The sequence below is a fragment of the Peromyscus californicus genome, unplaced genomic scaffold (genome assembly GCF_007827085.1).
Source record: "Peromyscus californicus insignis strain IS unplaced genomic scaffold, ASM782708v3 Scaffold_20__1_contigs__length_68692818, whole genome shotgun sequence".
NCBI lineage: Eukaryota > Metazoa > Chordata > Mammalia > Rodentia > Cricetidae > Peromyscus > Peromyscus californicus.
The window spans coordinates 21,581,991-21,602,626 of record NW_026294503.1 but is presented as its reverse complement, the minus strand read 5'-3'; the positions used below and the strand labels follow the sequence as shown (position 1 = coordinate 21,602,626).

Below are 20,636 nucleotides of genomic sequence, written 5' to 3'. Positions count from 1 at the left end.
ACAGCTGATGTCAGAAGCTGCAAGCTTCTGTCCTTGGCAAAAGACTAACAGCAAAAATAGTACCTGTGGGCCAGGAAGGCCAGCATCTCCTTTATCTCCTTTGTCACCTGGCATACCCTGAGTGTCCAGAAGTACAGAGTTAGTTCACAGCTGTAAGTTCTCAGTTCATCCATCCACTGACAAAACACTGTTAGAGTGTTTCAAAAGTCCACTGCCTTGGCACTAACACCCGCATGTCGTATTTCACTTCTCACATATGCTAAGCCATCCGTGTAAAGATTCCTACAGAGCTGGATGTTTATGTCCCAGAACAATTCCGACCCATCATGTGCAGTCCCAGATGGCCAAGCTGATAATACTAACACATGTGGGGACGAGTTGAATATTTAAATGTCATTTATAGTTTGCGATTTAAAAATCACATACATTTCAATGAATTAAATTACATTTCTTTTCAAAGATATCCAATATTTCAAAGTAGCCATTTAATGCCCACAATCCAAACTCTAAAATCCACTCAGCGAACTATATTCTAACGGAAAGTCGAAATAGGGGATCACAGGATGGCTTTTATTCTTCTATGTTCACAATGGCTACACAGCAATAATAAATTGGTATAACAGTTGTTACCTTCTAGACGTTAAAAGTTTAGTCAAGGGCTGGGGATGTAGGTCAGTGGGTAAAGCACATGAGGACTTCCCACGTTTGATCCCCAGCGCCCATATTAAAAATAAAAACCTGAGCATGGTATCACATGCTTGTAATCCCCGCACTGGGGTGGGACACTGGAGACAGGTGGGTCCCTGGGGCTCCCCGGACAGGTAGCCTAGCCTACTCATCACGTTTTAGGCCAATGAAGGCACTGTCTTTCAAAACCAAAGTAGGTGACTCCTGAGGATGACACCCAAGATTGACCCTGGCCTCCACTTGCATACACGCACATGTGCACCTGGATTCAGTAAACCCACAAAAAAAAAAAACAAAAAAACATGTCCTTGTGCACAGTGCATGCACAGGTGCATGCGTGCACAAACACAAATAACGATTTTACAAAAGAATTTAGATGGACAAGCAAAGGCTGTCCATGTTGGCCCTGCCATCCTCCTTAGGTGCAATGCTCTGGGTATGTTTACGCCCTTCCCATGTACCTGTTTGTCAAAAGACCACCATCACTGAGCAAATAACGGATTGTGAGTTGAGTTAATGAATGGTCAGTCAGTCATGACTTCCTTGGGGACTGGGACTCATTGGTAGGACACAGAATATAAAAGTTCATTCTTTATGCTTTCATGGAGAACAGATAATAATAAAAACCCATCTGAATATGTGCACACAACTCACAGGCATGCCTTGAATGGACAGACCACTGGGTCCTTGAGGTCCAGGGGGGCCCTGGGGTCCTGCAGGACCTGTTTCTCCCCGAGGGCCCTCTGGTCCCTAGAAGCAAGAGAGAAATGTTACTCTAGAAGTTAGATTCTCTAAAATCTGAAAGACATCTTTGCGTACAACACTTATTTCTTACTACAACTTCTAAAATATGAAATGCTCAGAGGGTAGCAAGACACCAAAAGCTTCAAATGATTTACTTCCCAGGTAAAATGTCATTAGTAAGCCATCAGAACAAACACACCAGGACTTCATTAACTATATTTATTTTGTTTCTGCAAATAAGAATGCTGTGCCAATTATGTGAGCAAGTAATCTACCACAACTGCCCAACACTTCCCCAAGAGGAAGCACTACAGGACCACCCTCCTGGTTCAGGAAGGAATCTGGATGAACAGGCTCTTCCCCATCCTCCCTGCTGTCAGCTCCCACCTTGGTGGGGAGCCCCAGCCTCTCTCTGAGAACTTCCCACACGCCTGTTTCCTCCCCAACCTCCCTGCAACACCAAAGTGCAGTTCTGCAGCCACCAAGCACCTCAGCTCCAAACCATCTTCCCTTTTATCCAGGGTCAGACATCCCTTTCACATCAGTAGCTCCCACTTCTTTCAGACCCTATTGGGTTTTAAACAACTCAATGAACAATCTTAGACTCCAAATACCTATTTTTTCTCAATGTCTTCGTTCCTGTCAAATTTCTTGATGACAACAAAAACTATTCCTATATTAAATTATGATCCGCTGTGCCTGGGTAGCATCCTATTCTGTGTAGTGGACATGCTACAACTGTGCATATCAATGCAGTACTTCTCCACATGGTACTTCTCCACACATGCATGTGCAATATATCAATCCATGGTAAGAACATCTAACTCCTCAAATGTGTGCGTGTGTTGAAAACATTGAAAATCCTTTCTGCTAGCTTTTTGAAATAGAAAGTATGTTATTGTTACCTACAGACCTTATTATGCAGTGGAATGTTAGGAGTTATTTCCCCTATAACTTACATATTTGCTAATTCTGCCTCATTCTTCATCCCCACCCTTGAGCCTTGGGTAACCACTATTTTATTCTTAATTTTTTACAAAATGTTTAGATTCCATATATGAATAAAATCATTCATGGCTTTCTCTGCCTGGTTTATTTCATTTAACATAATTATCTCTAGGTCCATCCATGTTTTCACAATTGACCAGATTTGACCTTCTTAAATGGTTAAATAGTACAGGCATCACCTTTTCTTACCCACTCATCTTTTGATGGACAGTTGGGTTGTTTCCACTTTTTATCTATAGTGAGTTCTGTTGCAATAAACACAACAGTACAGATATCTCTTCAAAATACTGATTTCTTTTGTGTGTATAATTTCAAGTGTATAATTTGTAAATCATCTCAAATGTGAAATTGCCCAGTGGATTTCTTGAGACAAAGAATAGGAAAAAAAATCCTAATAGGGTCAACTGCAGATAGGTGATCAGGACAGACTAAGTTTCCTTAAGATTTAGTGTATGGGCAAAAATCACATGGAAAAGTCCAGAAGCTGAGGATGCTGGCAAAGTCTGACCTGTCCAGACCACAGAGTGCTGATGACATGCTTGTAGATGAGGTCGTAAATATCATGTTGAAAGAGGCTGGAAAGACAGCTCAGTGCTGAAGGCACTGTCTGCTCTTTCAGGGAACTCAGGCTTGGTTCCCAGTCCCTACATAGTAGCTCACAACTGTCTGTAACTCTAGTTCCAGAGGACCCAATGGCCTCTTCTGCTGTCCATGGGCATAAGACATGCACATGGTGCATAGAAGTGTATGTAGGCAAACCACCCATACACAAATACAATAAAATTAAAATTAAATACTTTTTAAACTCCACAATGAAAGTAGAAATTGATTAAATTGACGTGACAATTAGAATGGAGAGGGAGAAATCCTGGGAAAGAATCTGAAAAAGTCAGAATGTTAGTGCCAGAACAAGGAGAGAAAGGCAAAGAAGAAACAAATTCCAACGGAGAGCTAGCCAAATGAGTCAACTATTGCAGAGATCGCAAGGAAGATAAACATTAAACAATAGCCCGTGGAACTGGTCACATGCGGTGACTTTAGTGAGAACAGCCACACAGGACTCGGAGGGGATGAGAAATCACACGTGATTTGAGAAGTGTGTAGAAAATGAGACTGTAGACCACCGAATGATAACTCTCCTTATAAGAAGCATGCAAGGCTTATGTGGAAGAGGGCTAGAGCATTAAAATTGCAATGTGCTTGAGAAGGGGCAACTTACAAATACCACTTAGAATGTTGAACAGTAATAGTCGAGTACTATTGATGAGTAGGGCAGAAGGTTAAGTGGCCAATTTTATTCTTTAAAATATAAAACAAATAGACTAGAAGAGACCAGTGACCACTGCTTTTTGATCCAAATTCTTATTATCTACTTGGCGTTAAAAATGAAAAAAGGCCGGGCGGTGGTGGCGCACGCCTTTAATCCCAGCACTCGGGAGGCAGAGCCAGGCGGATCTCTGTGAGTTCGAGGCCAGCCTGGGCTCCAGAGCGAGTTCCAGGAAAGGCGCAAAGCTACACAGAGAAACCCTGTCTCGAAAAAAACCAAAAAAAAAAAAAAAAAAAAAAAAAAAAAAAAAAAAAAAAAAATGAAAAAAGATTACATGTTGGGAATTTCCCTACATGTATATATACGTGCGTGTGTGTGTGTGTGTGTGTGTGTGTGTGTGTATGATATAGTTTATCTGCTCTCATACTGTCCACAAAGGTAGCTACACAATACTCTGCTGTCCAAAATCTACTACATAGCAGTATCCTTTGTTTGTCAAAACTGCCACACAGAAATAACCATACTAGTGACAATCCTGTGGGAGTGGATAATTAGAGAAAATGGGTTGCCTTACAGTCACCAAATATCAGAATTAATTCATTGTCCACTGAGAATGTTGGGGAAATTATTGAAGTCTTGCTGAGGGAGGCCCTGAGAGGAAGAAGCCAGAAAGCATAGGAGCTCCTGGGCTCCACCATGGGTGACGGAGAGAAAGAGCTAAAGCAGCCCTGTTGAGAGGAGGTATTCGGTTCTAGCCTTTCTTACGGCATGGTAAGAGATGGGGCCAAGTAAGGAACAGCGAGCCTGTCTCAGAAAATGGAACAGATAAACCACAAAGGATACATCCCATGGTCTTTGAATTGGATAATACTTGATTGATTATCTTCAGCTTTCTTTCATTTACTTCTTTTTCATGCTCACATCTTGTCCTACTTTGCATCATCTGTTTCCATTTCTAAAGTGAAACTCCTTTTTAGTGCAACAGTCTCTTCTATATGAATAAATAGTATGTAGAGATAATATATTTGAAGCACTAAATCAGTAAGACAGGTGCTGTGGAAATCATGAGAAGCAATGTCACAAGAATGAGATGGAGAATTGAGTTAGAACAGACCTAGAGGGGCTGGAAAGATGAGTCAGTGGTTAAGAGCACTGGCTGCTCTTGCAGAGGACCTGGATTCGATTCCCAGTACTCACATGATGGCTCATAACCACCTATAACTTCAGTTCTAGGGGATCCAATGCCTTATTCTGGACTTCACAGGGACTACACACTGGTGCAGACATACATGCAAAACACCCATACACATAAAATAAATCTTTTAGGAAGGAATGAAGGAAGAGCCATGAATATGATGCCAACAATGGCCAAACCATGGTCCATGGCTGAAAGTTTTAAATAAGCATAAATCCAGCATAGAGGCTCAGGAAATTAATCTCAGAACAGATGTGTAGAATCAGTCAGAAAGTCAAGGCACTGGACATAGATCAGTTAAAGATTTTCCAGGATCCAAAGTGAAGAAGATGAGGCCTGAACTCCATTAGTAGCTGGGCTTCTGCCAGTCCTTAGGATGGCTTTGTGCAAAGGAGAAAAATGTGTGTTTTGATGTGGGCTGGCATGGCCTGGTCAGTTTGGCTGGCTGATGCCTCTGCAATGCATGACCTGGAGCATCATACTTGGTTGCCTTGGGTACTGAGAATAAAATGCAAAGCTAGGTGTTTGATTATATATAGTGCAAAACTGGAAAAGCAATCCAAAATGTGGGAAATTTCCTGGGAGGGACTGAGGCTGAATTGTGACTGTGTGATCCTGCTTAAGATATTTCTGTTATAGATGCAAAAAGAGAAGCACCTTGCAGACTTGTAGGGCCACCTTGTAGACTAAGCCATACAGAACACTGGCATTCTTGTCTGTCCCAAAAGTCTTCCATTTGACTGAGTTATTAAGTACTTAATAACACATTTGCATTAGAAGTCAAAATTGAGTGTCACAAACGCATAAGATGCTATAAGTCACAAGGCAGTCACATCTAACTCCAAAGTGATAACTAGTTGAGACAAAGAGGGAACACTTTACCTTCGGACCCTGTTCACCTTGTTGGCCTTTGGGTCCTCGGAGTCCTGGACCACCCTGCAAACAGATGTTAAGTATTAACTCAAGAACAAATCTCAAAACAGCATACTTTATTCATCTGCCTTCATAATATGGGATTAGGTCATTGCTATTTTATATGAAGCCCACACATTGTGTACCAGTAAATGTTCATCATGATCTTCAACTGGAAACTCCCCACCCAGTTCTGGCCCTTCCTGCAGATCATTTCATAGCCTCAGAAAACCTTTGCTGCCAGGTCCTTTTAAACCTTAAAAATTCTTATATGATTTGTTTATTTAGAGCTTTATATAATGCTACTTTGGTTCACATATAAAAAAATAAAATACTCAGTTGGCATGGGATTATGTGTGTTTTATACCATAACTTATAAATGAAAGCCAATGAAAAAGCAACAATTCAACTCCAACTATTTATACAGAAGTAAAAGTAATTTAGTGTTTCTGAAATTACAATCATTTGTATTTCTTCCTAAGATGTTCTGACATATCAGTACACCAACTGTGCCATTTTTAGTGGAAGTTTCCTTTATTAGACATATCTATTTACACAACAAACATGTGAATACATTCTTTATGTATTTGTTCACATTTGTAAACACACATCTACATACAATGTGTGTATCCTCTGAATATTTTAATTGGCTAATGCATTTAAATAAATCTGTCAAAGCAAATAAAGAATTATAATAAATAGAAAAGAGTACTGCTAGATCACCTTAAAAATGAATACAGGCCGGGCGATGGTGGCACACGCCTTTAATCCCAGCACTCGGGAGGCAGAGGCAGGCGGATCTCTGTGAGTTCGTGGCCAGCCTGGTCTCCAAAGCGAGTTCCAGGAAAGGCGCAAAGCTACACAGAGAAACCCTGTCTCGAAAAAAAAAAAGAAAAAAAAAATGAATACAGTATAGATGATGTCATTCAATTTACCTAGGTTTTGCTCCTACTAAAGTCTGTATAGAAAAACGTGCTCTATAAATGGAGAGGTGAACAGTGTGAGTGTGGGTGACACCAGACAACTTCTTCAGTTGAACAAAAGGACTGAAGATCACTGAAACTTAACATTCCCCCTGTGTAATTCCAATTTATTTCAAGAGGTGCACTGGTTTACTTAAAAATGGCTGACCAGCATCAACAGAACACATATACATTTTTTTTTTTTTTTTTTTTTTTTTGGTTTTTCGAGACAGGGTTTCTCTGTGTAGCTTTGCGCCTTTCCTGGGACTCACTTGGTAGCCCAGGCTGGCCTCGAACTCACAGAGATCCGCCTGGCTCTGCCTCCCGAGTGCTGGGATTAAAGGCGTGCGCCACCACCGCCCGGCTCACATATACATTTTTATACAGAGTGGGCAGCAAGAGGATATGCTAATCTTTTTTTTGTTTGTTTTTTTGAGACAGGGTTTCTCTGTGTAGTTTTGGTGCCTGTCCTGCTCTGTAGACCAGGCTGGCCTCGAACTCACAGAGATCTGCCTGGCTCTGCTAGGATTAAAGGCATGTGCCACCATCACCAGGCCAATATGCTAATCTTATAAGCAGGGGGCCAATGACTGAAACTCATACTGAAGATAAACCACGGTGGCTTAAAGGGAGGACTTTGCACATAAAGCAATGGAAGGTGGATGGCATAGTCGGAAGAGGATCATCTTGTAGATGTGTCTAAGTTTACTCAAGATGAAGTGGGTAGCACCCCCTTAGTTCAGTAGGCAGCGCATGTGAGACCCAAGGTGATGGCATTAACGCTATTGAAGAACATTCAAGGCTGAGCTAGCAAGACTTACTGGGGGACCAGCTGGTCCTAGAGCCACTTCGTTAGCTTCTGAGCAAGAGCAGGAACGTGGAAGGTCTGGGCAGGACTCTTCATCCCTCTGAGTAGGGAAATAAAGGGTAGTTGTGAACAAGACAGTCTATATAAATTGCTTTATTAACTGTAAGAAAAATACTTTAGGAGGTGTTTTAAAATTTTAAGTGGACATTATACTATAAAGTTCCCAGCTGCACATGGGCCATATGTATCATCCATTATCCCAGCTGTAGAGGGATTTGCTGAAACTGGCTTAGAAATCCAAATGGAGAAACAAAGAAAAAAGAGAGCAGAGGACATTTTTCGTTTCTATCTAATTCATCTAGAATAGCAATGCTCTTTGAACTAAAGGCCTTAAACACTTTCATTATGCTACATCGTTTTTCTGTTTTGAAGAATGAAAGAAACTTTGTTGAAAGGCTCAGTCAAAACTACTGTATAGGAATTAAAACAAAGAACTAAAACTGCTTAAGCACATCTGTGTCCTGTGACAATGCTATCAGGGTTTGTAGCTGAAACTAAGAAAACACTGTGGGCCTGAAGCTTTATGGTAGGGGTCCTTCTTCTCCTCTCTTGGGATATTTACTGACAGGTGAGGTTAGAAAATGATTGGTAATGTCAGGCTGAATAAATCCAAGTGAGTTACTCCAATGTAGAGCAAAGCAGCACTCCTGGTAACCATCTTGTACCATTTTTAAATATCCCATTTGGAGCAGATGCCAAAAGGACCTCGGCACTATAGGACTTAGCATCCACCAGTCCCTTTGAGTAGATGGAAAGGGGCTTCATCATTTAAGACCTCACAGAAAGCCGGGCGGTGGTGGCGCACGCCTTTAATCCCAGCACTCGGGAGGCAGAGCCAGGCGGATCTCTGTGAGTTCGAGGCCAGCCTGGGCTACCAAGTGAGTTCCAGGAGAGGCGCAAAGCTACACAGAGAAACCCTGTCTCGAAAAAACCAAAAAAAAAAAAAAAAAAAAAAAAAGACCTCACAGGACAGTGAGGTGAGATGTAACAGAGCACAGACAATAAATTACCAAGATGAAAGTAAGTCTCTCAAATATTCAAACTAAAAACCCCAAAACAGCTGAACCAACAACCTAAATAATCTTTACATCCTTTTCTTTAAATGATGGACAATAAAGGAAGATTTCCATTCAAATCTCCTGCTAACATATTTCATCTGTTCTAATATTTTGTAGGCTAGATTAAAACATAAATTTAAATATTCCAAAAGACCTCGCTCCCTCAAATGAATTTGGCACCAGGCTTCCTGTTTCAAGACTCAGGGGTGTTTTTGCTACTGCTGATAGTATGTGGTCCAGGTATGACATTATAAGCCTTCAATGAATAAAGCAAGGAGAAAAGTACTGAAAAGGAATTAGGTCCTTCTTAGGGGCACTGGGGACCACATTTTTGCTGGATACAACGTGAGATTCTGTTTCTTCTTCTATTTCCCAACCTATCTTCCTTTATGGCTAACACTAAGACGTCTTGTTTAATTCACCATTAGTTTAGAAATTTATCTGGATGAAGAAAGAATGAGTTACTTGCTTCCCTAAACAGGCCTCCAGGAATTTACTGCCTGTAATAAATGTTTTAATCTGGTTCTAACATCAAATCCTCTGGACTTCATAACGACTTGACTGTTCTTATCGTGCGGGTTTAGTTATTAAGATATGCTAACTGCCCAGCCGCAGCACAGCCTCCTACATTAGCTTGCTTTCCATGAGGATCTAAGATATAGATCTCTTTTTCTGCTTATATGTAGACTTACAAATACAACTTTATGAGAGAATAATGGGAAATGCTTAGTTTTCTAATAGTGTCAAATTATACAGATGATGACTACAGTTCCAAATCTGTGTGACAAGATAGCCTGGGGCAGTCTATTAAATTCCTATAGACACTGTGAATGTTTCAAAAAAATCAAGGAAAATAAAGCAACACTTGGTATCCATTGGACTTCATGTGCATAACTAGATCAAGACAGTTCAGAGCGTCATTCTGGGCATAGGGATGCTACCTTGAAATCCCGGGACTTGGGAGGTAAAGTCAGGAGGGACAGAGTTCAAGGTCATCCTTGTTTTAGTTTCCTCTCTGCTGTTGTGATCAAACATTCTGAAGAAATCAACTTAGAGGAGGAGAGGGTCTATGTCAGCTGACTTTGAGAGAAGTCAGAGCAGGAACCTGACTCAGAAACCATGCATTGAGTCTGTTCATTGGTTCATTCACAGGCCCATGCTCACCTGGAGTTAAGGTAACCTAACTTACAGTGTTAAGGACTTGCTGACTAGTGATAGTACTTCCTTTCGTGAGCTTGGTTCTCCCACAATGAACAGTCAAGACAACTCCCTATAGATAGGTCCTCAGGCTAATAATAACCAGAGGATTCCTCTCTCAGGAGATTGTGGGCTGTGTCAAACTGACAATCAAATCTAAATAGGACACTAGGCTAGATAGTTAATTTGAGTACAGCCTGGATGACATGACACCCTCCTCATAGAACAAAATGGATAAACAAAAGCAGTCTACAATTTCAACAGCATATTTTGAAACATCTTTTTGGTGTTCTATCTTTATAATCCTAGATTTTCAGTAGTTGCTATGATGAAAAGCAAGACCAGGGGGCAAATCAGTGTGTAAAAGGAAGTGAGGAACAGGCATAATCTAACCTCAAGACATGGAAACATTGCCACGTTCAGTAGACATACACTTCTCACTAATAAATAATCATCATTAATCAAGAATCAAACAGAAATGTCATATTTTCCTTTCAATGCCTGCATAATATTTTCCTATGGCTACTGAGTGGTTAGGATAAGGAGGAGGCTTACAGCTAAACATTTCATAAGCGGAACTTTTAAGTATTTCCTTTGGCCTAGGAAGCTTTGTGAAGCAGAAAGTTTAAAAGCATCTGGAGTGTGTGTCAATGACATCTGTGATACCAAACCATGTGGGATCATATGTGATGGCCTCATTGATTTCTTCTTTTCTGTCTATTTATTAAAACTTCCTGACTTTAGTTATCAACACAAAAGGAATTGCCTATGGTATGAATATTGAGAAACAGTCCCTCAATTCCAAAGAAATCATAGATTTTAATTCTGATAGAGGTGAAAGAATTCTTACCAGGCCGGGAAGTTCACAGCATCTGTCTTTACTGGCCCATGATGTAGAGCAAATGATATCAAACATCTGTAACTGGAACTGATTTAAAAAGATAGTCATCATTCAATAAGGGGGATATAGAAAAAAGGTGTTCATAGTTATAATTATTTTATCCAAGATAAAATACAAAGATAAAATACCAAAGTATATGTAACGTAAGATTCCAGCATGTAAATTTAAAAATAAACTCAAGCTAATTTTGTCCCTGAAACACACAGTGTTCTAACTTTCTGTCTACAGTTGCTCTGTCTACTATCCAAATCCTCCCCGAATCATAACTCCCCCTTCTCAGATCTACTGCAATAAGCTTAGTTCTGTGGTCAAAGCCTTCCTTGGAAGCCCCTGTAATCATAGAGCACTCTAGATGACTTCATAGATTACTTCCCATCCACAGTTCAGTTATTTGTATTATCAGTTCCTTAAATTCCTCAAGGTAAGGAGACATGCTCCTCTCTGAGTCACTTAGCACAGTATGCAACACATAATAAACATGTAGGCTATCAAAGGAATGAACTCTTAGTTCATCCCTTTGTGCAGTTATTGTTCTGTAAGCAAGATATTGTATAGCCTTTTCTGAGATAGTAGTAAAATCAGAAAACAAAACATTCCTCTGCTGGAAAAACTTATAGGGAATATTAATAGTAATATAAAATTATACTATTCTTATATAATAATTATTATCATATTGATTTTAATTATATTTAATTTAATTGATTTAATTAATTATATTAGCATATGATAAAATCAATATATTATGTTACTATATTAATATTAATATTCTATATAAAGAGGTATTGTGAGAGATTCACAGTGAGTACATGGACTTGGTGTATTTTTATTTAAGCCACTTGTCACACTGTAAATATATAGTCTTGTTTCACCTACATGTGTTGGTATAACTCAAGGTACAAGGTGAAACATACATAAATATCTCTATAACATTCGTGAGGACGAACACTAACTTAATGATCTGATTACTTCTACTTATTTCTTTCTACATTATTTTAAAATATTTAAGCATGCCATTAATAGCAGAACTGGGAAGATGGTAATATTTCCATTTTAATGTTCAACCTTCCTTCAGCAAGTAATGTTTTCAAGAAGGGCCATAAATATGTTGTCCAAAGAATGCTACTCATCCTTGGCCAAGAGCCTCCAGGGTGCAAATGACAGCGCTCAAGTAGCTACGACTATTGAAACCGGCTACCGGAAGTTTGGGAAGCATCACCAAAGAGCCACTTCTAACAGAAAGGAAATGAAACCAAGCTTTCTGTCCTCATGCTAAGAACAACTGTGTGCATTATTGGAACATTTATTCTAACAAGTCAACAGAATAACCTTGGGTTTTGAAAAGAGACTGGTTATTCAAAATATCATACTTTCTTTTTTTTTTTTTTTTTTTTTTTTTTGGTTTTTCGAGACAGGGTTTCTCTGTGTAGCTTTGCGCCTTTCCTGGAACTCTCTTGGTAGTCCATACTTTCTTGAACTTATGCATAGCAACATATTATTTGCTGAAATAACAGCAGAGCACATAACTTTTGTTCTCCTAGATATTTTAACACTCAGGCCCCAAACGTACAATATATGAACCAGAACAGGGAAGCCATACAACAAATAATGAGCAACTAAAAAAAACTGAAAAATGAAAACATTTCCAAAAGCATGCTACAGCAGACTTTTGTAAATACAGATAGCAAGAATTAGTTCAGAGAGTACAAATATTAGCGCCTATGGAGCCAGACTGCTGGGGTGAGGGTCCTGACTCCAACCCTAGTGAGTTGAGTTATTTGAAGGCATTTGTTTCTGTCTTAAACTCTCATTTTTTCTCATCTGTAAAAGTTTGCCCTGACACGGGTTGAACACCCTTAATCTGAATATACGCAGCTTATTAAATGTTGAAATGATGCCATGAATGAGAAATTCTACATCTGGCCTTGCTGGGTGGGTTACATATAAAATACAAGCACATTAAAGATATCTAAGGTTCCTGCTGAGTGTGTGTAAAGGGTATACACAAACATAAATAGATCTAGTGTGTAGACTCGGATTCCATCCTCAAAATATCTCATTGTGTGTATTTGAATACTCCAAAATTCCAAATTCTTTGATTCCAAGTACTGCAGATAAGGGACTGTCCATTCTATGAGCTAGTCATATGTTTGTTGTGAAGACCAAATGAGTTAATATGGAGATAATATTATTTAGAACAGTGCTTGAAACACAACTGCAATAAAAAATAAATATTATTTTAAAATTCTATACGCAACTCTCTCATGATTTACTTTTCAAGTATAGGCACTAAAACTGTAAAAATCAAAATAAAAGTGATAGTAGCAAGGGCAGAGACAAAATAGTTTTCTTCTAAATTATTATTGACTTTTAACATTTTGTTTGAAAAAAATCTTAGCAACAAGCAATATCAACCAACAGGTTTTGAAAATTTGCTCTGTACCAGGTATTATTCTAAGCACTCTATGGCTATCATTTTTCCTCAGATCATCACTGTGGAGCACAGTGATTGGAATGCCCATTCTGTAGTCCAGGTCTGTAGTTAGGTCCTGGAGTGAGGAAAGCCTAAGTAATTGAAGTACATTGTGAAAGTTCAATTCCAGTTGAGATTTGAACAGTACAACCAATGTGTGGTCTAAACCAGTGTGGTTTATTTTGTAATAAATGGATCTTTGGGTAAACACTTAAAGATAGTGCAGCCTGACTTTTTAATGTCATTGCATCTGAGAACATTTATTCAGTGGGTCTCGTGATGACAGCATCAGCTACAGTCAGTTATGTCTGGAAATCATTCGTGCATTAAGAAATTTAACATTCCTGGATAAAGTCTTTATGTCAAAATATTTCAGTGAATGGAAAGATTTACTTAAAGCAAAAGCCCTTCACCACCCCTAGTATGCATCAAGCTTTCTTGAAGTTTTTCCAATAAACATTCAACACTCAGCCACTAGAGCTGCATAATGTCTACCTATAAACCTTTGCCTAGCTCTCTGCCCTGTGGAGTGATTAGGATTTGTTTGAGCTCAATTTATCTCCTGAAGGGATCAAACATCCACTAAGTACTTAATGAAGCCAATATTATCATTTGTGGAATGCTACTACGTGGGCTGCCTTTTCTTTCGCAAGTTAGATGGAATCAACAGCTTTTTCTTTGAGTACAACCAATTTATTCATAGTCATTTTGCGTTTGTGATAGCTTAGATTCCTTAGCCTGTACTTAGGACTTCTTTTCCAAGGCACATTTCTGCAGACAGATTAAACCACAACAACAAAATAAAAAAGGCTTCTGGCTTTTATTCCAAAAGCAATGGTATGCAGAATTGTACAACTTACACAGGAGATCACACAGCAATGCTATATTAAAGCATCTCATACTTGAGTGCCTTAGAATGCAAAACGACATGGTTCAAAAGAAGTCATACCTCAGGCAGTTAATACAAGAGACAGCTCCCCTTTACTTAACTAACCCCCAAAACATAAAAGATCAATTTTAAAAACACAAGAAAGGACACATAACCTTCCACATTTATACTTTGTAATTTCTCTAAGTGGAATATTTAGCCAATTACAAATGCTCATTTTCCATCACTGGACACTTTGTCTGGGTGTAACTCAAAAGACAAGTCATTTGGGGTCAAATGTTAGCAAGAAAATAAGATTAAAATATTTCTTGCCCATTGAGTCATTTTGATCTATGAATGGGAATTTCAAAGTTCTCTTGGCTCCACTTTCCACTGAGTACCAAATTTTCTCCTCTAACTTTTTCTTGAATAATGCAAGTACATTCATGTATTTGTACAAATAGAAAGAGTTCTGTGTATAAGAATGTTCCATATGTAGAGCTGCAGAGACCTAAGCCATCTTCCACTTCTCATTGGGTGTCCAACTTTTCATTTACCTCATTAACAAATCAAAAATTACTTAGCCCTTGTCATGGTAGAGCTTGGAGATTTGACTTGCTTTTAAATTATTAAACTTTAGAAAAACCATGGGTATTCTAATTAAATTCAGAAATGAAAGTTAACAACTTTTATAGCTGTTGCGAGAAATTTAAACGCTGAAGTATAGAAGCATTTTGAAAATAAGATTTGACCACAGTATTTGCAAGCTTGTAACTCAAATAACGAGTCTTTGAAGCTGTGAAAGATTAGATGGGGCACATGGTCACTGGATCGGACGAGACTAACTTCTCTGCCTTAAGATCTATAGAATCAAAGTGTGCGCTAGTGGAAGACAGCGCTGGAATAGAAGGCACACAATCCTGGGGAGGGCAGACAGAATCTCAAATCTCAAGTTCATTTTTTGAAAGAGGAACTCTCAATAACTTCTTCAAGCCTCAGTTTTAGCATCAATAGAGTGAAGGCAATATGAATATCTCTTTTTGTGATTTTAGAAGATTAAATTGATATTTCAGGGTAATCATGTTTCCTAGACCACAGCAGACATATGTATTAGCTACTGTTACAGCTTATGGATTTAAAAAAGCAACACATGGAAAGCTCCTTTTTTAAAATTTAGCACTTATTCTCTTTTTTAAATACATAATTTATTTTTATTTCATGTGCATTCATATTTTGCCTCTATGTATGTCTATGTAAAAGTGTCAGATCCCCTGGAACCGGAGTTACAGACAGGTATGAGCTGTCCTGTGGGTGCTGGGAATTGGTCCTCTGGAAGAACAGTCAGGGATTTTAACCTACCTCTGAGCCATCTCTCCAGCCCAGCACTTGTTTTCTAAAGATTTATTTATTTATTATGTACACAGAAGAGGGTGCCAGATCTCATTACAGATGGCTGTGAGCCACGATGTGGGTGCTGGGAATTGAACTCAGGACCTCTGGAAGAGCAGTCAATGCTTTTAACCTCTGAGCCACCTCTCCAGCCCCAGCACTTGTTTTCTTAATGTCCTGCTTTTTCAGTTATTTTTATGTTTTAGATATTGGTCCTCTATTGAGTGTGTAGCTGGTTAAAAAAATATTTTCCCGTTCTGTACCTTGCCATTTTGCTCAAATAATGGTTTGCTTATAAATAATGGTTTTTGATTTTGTTTTTATGGGTTTTCTGTGTGAGTGTGTGTGTGTGTGTGTGTGTGTGTGTGTGTGTGTGTGTGTGTGTGTGTGTGCATCTGTATCTGTTTCTTGAGTCTTTGGCTCTTTTTGTGTTGATTTTTTTGGTTTGTCCTAGTCTTGTTTGCCTTGCTTATTTTGTCTTATTTTATTATTGTTTTTGGATACCTGTTTGTATTCTAATGGGTAAGAGAAAGAAAGGATGTGGATATGGGTGGGTGGAGAAGTAGGGAAGATCTGCGGGTGGGGGTTGGGAGAGAGGAAACTGTGATCAGAATATATAATGTGAAGGGAAGTCTGTTTTCCATACAGAAAAAAATTGACACTTGGCTATTAAAGAATCATCAACTAGTCTACTGTTGAATTCTACACCAAAAAGTCTACTCAGTGAATAAAATTATAGGTGGCTCCCTGACATATTTCTCTTTTATATCAATAGCAGGAGCCTGAATACATGCCAATTGAATAACTGCCTAAGTGTTAGATTCAAAAAAGTAGAAGAGAAACTTTAAGAAACATAGTTCCATGCCAGAAACTCAAACTTTTTCTAGAATCATCCAAAAAAAAAAAAGGTAACAGACCTCTTAGAGGAAAAACTGGAAGGGAGAGGCAGTTACTTTCTTTCCACATGTGTTTTGACAGCTAAGTGAGGCCTGCTTATTTAGTTTAGTCTCCCCAGGGGCTGCCACTGCCTGTAGAATCTTGCATTTCTGAGCACAAGTTGTTTTTGTTAAGAATGTGAGCAATTTCTATACAGTAGTTACTATGTCCCTAAATTCTTTCTCCTTCTCTGACTATGGTTTGAAAGGATACGTTTCCTTCAGAGATAGAGTATTTGCAGTCCTCTAACATTTTGAATTATTGCTAGATTTGGCAGATGATGCTGACCTGGGAGATACTATTATAATTATTCCTCCTGAATTATCTGAACCACAAGCCTTTACACGTACTCCTTCCCGGAATTAACTGAACCATGCCCATTGCTCATACCCCCTCCTGAGATTATCTGAACTATGCTCCTTACATGTCCCCTTTTGCTGGTTATCAGAGGAAGACGAACACTGAGATGGATATTTTTTAAAAATGAAACCCAAAGGCCAGGACTTCTCTCATGAGGCACTGATACCAGTAAGCAATGCCTCCCGAAGCAAGACTAGGACTACTCAATCGCATTTTTATGACCTAACCTAATATTATCCAATTCAGTGTAAGCAAATTCTTTAGTAAGTGGGAAGACTGGAAATCTATTTAGTAGCCCTATGTAGACTTCTAGATTATAAGGGAAGCCATGGCTTTTTTTCTTAGTAGCCTTACAAAGAACTCTTTAGTTATTGACATCTATAAATTCCCCTTTGTCTGCTTCTGGCTACAAGTTGCCACAAAGGGCCCTCTGTTTAACTGCATTTCTTTGGTGTCCCAAAGAGAAAAGTTACCATCAGTGCACCTGAAATGTACAGGCACTTTTAGGTTTCGAAATCAATTTTTTGATATTTCATTAGTTATGTACATGGAGTACATTATTACCCATGGTGTAATTTGAAACATAATGACTGTAAAGTTATAATTATAAAATACAAGTAGGGGAGAGTAGGATATGTTTAAGAGATTGCAGTCGATGCCACATGTGGGGTCTACTACCTTTGAAGGAAAGAGATTATGCAAGTCAAATAGTCTGGTACTAGGCATGTAGTTCAGTTGGAGGCCTTTGCCTGACAGTCACAAGGTCCTATGATCAAGCCTCTGAACCACAAACAAAACCCTATATGTGAGAAATAGTCCATTTCTGTTCACATTCTAGTAAGTGTTTCTTGGGTACTAATTCTGCTTGTAGAAATATATTAGACACTGGGGTGGTTTTTAAAGGAAGCCCATGCTGTTGTTTTATTTTAGGGAATTTATATTGTCTAGAGAGGTAAAATATGAATAAATGAAAAAGCAAAAAGCCGTGACTGTCAATAATCAACTTGTAAATGAGTATTTAGTTGTCTGTAAAATGTGGGGTGGAAGACAGAAAATTTATTGTTGCGAAAAATTTCATTTCTCCAGTAACACAGCTGATCACCTTTGAGTACTACACTGTCAGGGATATTAGATGCCCCGTGCCTAAAATTAAGACAATCATAGTAGTACTAAGTGATTTGGGCCTAGAGTCCCTCCCCAAGCCTCCCACCCCCACCTCTCTTAAATGAGTCCATCTATTCATCCTTGAATGTGTTGATCCTGCATATTCTTAGTTTGTTAATTCTGTATTTTTACACACTCTGGCCAACAGTTTCTAGTGTTATATAAAGAAGAAATACAGATAAGAATAGTCAGAGTTCTTTAAAAAGAAAGTTACTAGTTCTAGAATGACTCAAATTAGAGTGTGCTACTAATTAGCTGTGAATGCATGCTGTTAAAACAAAACCCTGTACACACTATTCTTTTTTTGTGGATAGTGAGTGAAAGGAATGTGATTTCTGTGCCAATTGAAAGTCTCCCAGACTTAAATTTCATTTAGTGCTATAAAAGTTATTTTAGAAGGATTTTTACATAAGCAAAGACTAATAATTAAAGGGTAAATCTCACATTAGTGATAGCACAAACAGTTTTAAAATATACAAATCTAACCCAAATCAGAGGCAAATGCCACTTCCCTAGGTATAATATTGAGAAACTTTGTATGGATTTGTATTTTCTTGCATAAATTTATACATGTAGAGTTTTGAATTCCAACAACAAACCACTTACGTCACAAACTAAGTGCTGAATATTATAATATTAATTTTTTTCAATTTTCTTTATTAAGAAATTTTCTACTCACTCTACATACCACCCACAGATCCCACCTCCTCCCTCCTCCCACCCCTAACCCTCCCTCCCAAGCCACCCAACATCCCCACATCCCCCTAATCTTCAGATCTTAAAGTGCATTTAGATAATTAACTAGCCTAGTACCTGAAGCATTCTCTTTATCATATACCAGCAGCCTACTGTCTTGAACATCCAGGTTTGTTTAAAGAGTCACCATCTATCTGTCTGTCTGTCTGTCTGTCTATTTATCAATCCATCCATCATCTGTCCATCTATCTCATTACCAAATTCCTTCCCTTGAAAACAGCTAACTGTATATTAAATGGGTTTTTCCTGTAATAGACACACAGCTTCACTTCCTTATCTACTTACTGGTGCAGAGTTTCCGTTGGGTCCTCTTGATCTGACCATTCTCCCCAGTACTTCCACACCATCCGATGTGATATTCGCCGATGCGTTGATTGCCTTCTGGCCCACTTCCTTACAGTCAACAACCACTTTGGCCAAAGTCTTGCTGATAACAACATGGAGCTAAGTAAAAGAAAAGATGTTTTAGGAAGTCCTATGCAGGGAGAACTGTCAACCAATTTGTGTAATTGTATAACTCATCATTAAAAAGTACCGAGAAAGGAAGGAATTCTGTCTCTATGTACTTTGCTAGACCTTTTCTGAAACTGTTCAACATTCAAAAATAAGCTCTATAAAATACCTCTCTCTGACATGACTTTAAAATGAGTCACTTTTTACTAGAAATTTTAGTTTACTTTTAATGGTGTTTTAAGTTAGCATGCTATTGTGTGATAGTTTGTTTGTGTTCTGACAAAGAAAGCTTGCCTGGAGACCAGAGGGCAGAGCTGGCCACTAGTTAGCCATAGAGGCCAGGAAGTGGTGGTACACTCCTTTAATCCTGGTACTTGGGAAGAGGAAGCAGGAAGATCAGGAGTTCAAGGCTACCCTGGGCTACATGAGATTGAACCAGTGTAAAAGAGAAACAGCCAGGCAGTGATGGTGCACACCTTTAATCCCAGCACTTGGGATCTCATGCCTTTGATTCCAGTACCTGGGAGGCTCGCACCATTGATCCCAGCACATGGGAGGCTAATGCCTTTAATGCCAGCACTAGGGAGGTGGAGATAGGGATATAAGGCAGGTGGAGACAGGATCTCAGCCCCCTCATTTGGTCTGAGGATTCGTAGAGGTTAGAAGTTTCTAGCGGCAGCTGCTCTGCTTCTCTGACCTTTCAGCTTTCACCCTCAATGTCTGACTCCGGGTTTTTATTGTTAATACTAATTAGCAACAAGCTTCAGCACACAAAGTATTGTGTGTTATTATAAAATTTTATAGGTGTCATTATAGTTAGTTCTAATTTGTTCCCTTGCTCCATTGCCTTCCCCCTTCTTCCTCACCTCCCTGAAGCTGAAAGGAGTCATGAGAGTGAATGAATGACATGTTCTTAAGGGAGGGGAAGGGAAGCAGTGGAACACATGTGAGAAGCCCTTCAGCTTAGATAGTGTCTGATGCAGTTTTCTCAAACCACAAGACACGGAGGACACTGTTTCAGCAGTTACCAGTTCTTCGTGAGGATTTGGAAAAGGCAGATATTTCTATCCTCTAAGTAACCATCAAGGGTAAGTATATTGTAGGTAAACCAGGTAACCACACTGTAACCAAGTTCTCACATAAAATTGTCTGTGCCCACTACACATTTTGATTTGGACTGTTTGCTTCAGGAATGCTAGTTCTTTGTGGCAGGCTAGTGAAAGGAAAGTAAAATCCATACTCCAATAATGATTGCACTCCCAAAGTAAGACAACCATGGCAACTCCATGAAGAGGATTAGGCAATGTGAATCAAGCTTTTAAGAGCTAAATCAGCTAACACCGTGTTCAAATCATGAGCTGACTCAGAACGTCAATAATGTAACATCTTTTATGTTAAGATAGTTTAACTTTCCAGATTTTGTTCAATATTGTTTTGTCCC

At 38.9% G+C, this 20,636-nt stretch overlaps 1 protein-coding gene across 1 annotated transcript in view; it reads right to left on the bottom strand.

Moving 5' to 3' along the window:
- Col14a1 (collagen type XIV alpha 1 chain) overlaps window positions 1-20,636 on the bottom strand; it is a 208,091-nt gene that overhangs the window by 49,356 nt on the left and 138,099 nt on the right. The window contains 6 exon segments of the mRNA XM_052747825.1: window positions 64-117; window positions 1,342-1,437; window positions 5,784-5,837; window positions 7,597-7,683; window positions 10,749-10,826; window positions 19,028-19,186. Of these exon segments, the coding sequence (XP_052603785.1) occupies window positions 64-117; window positions 1,342-1,437; window positions 5,784-5,837; window positions 7,597-7,683; window positions 10,749-10,826; window positions 19,028-19,186 (528 nt within the window).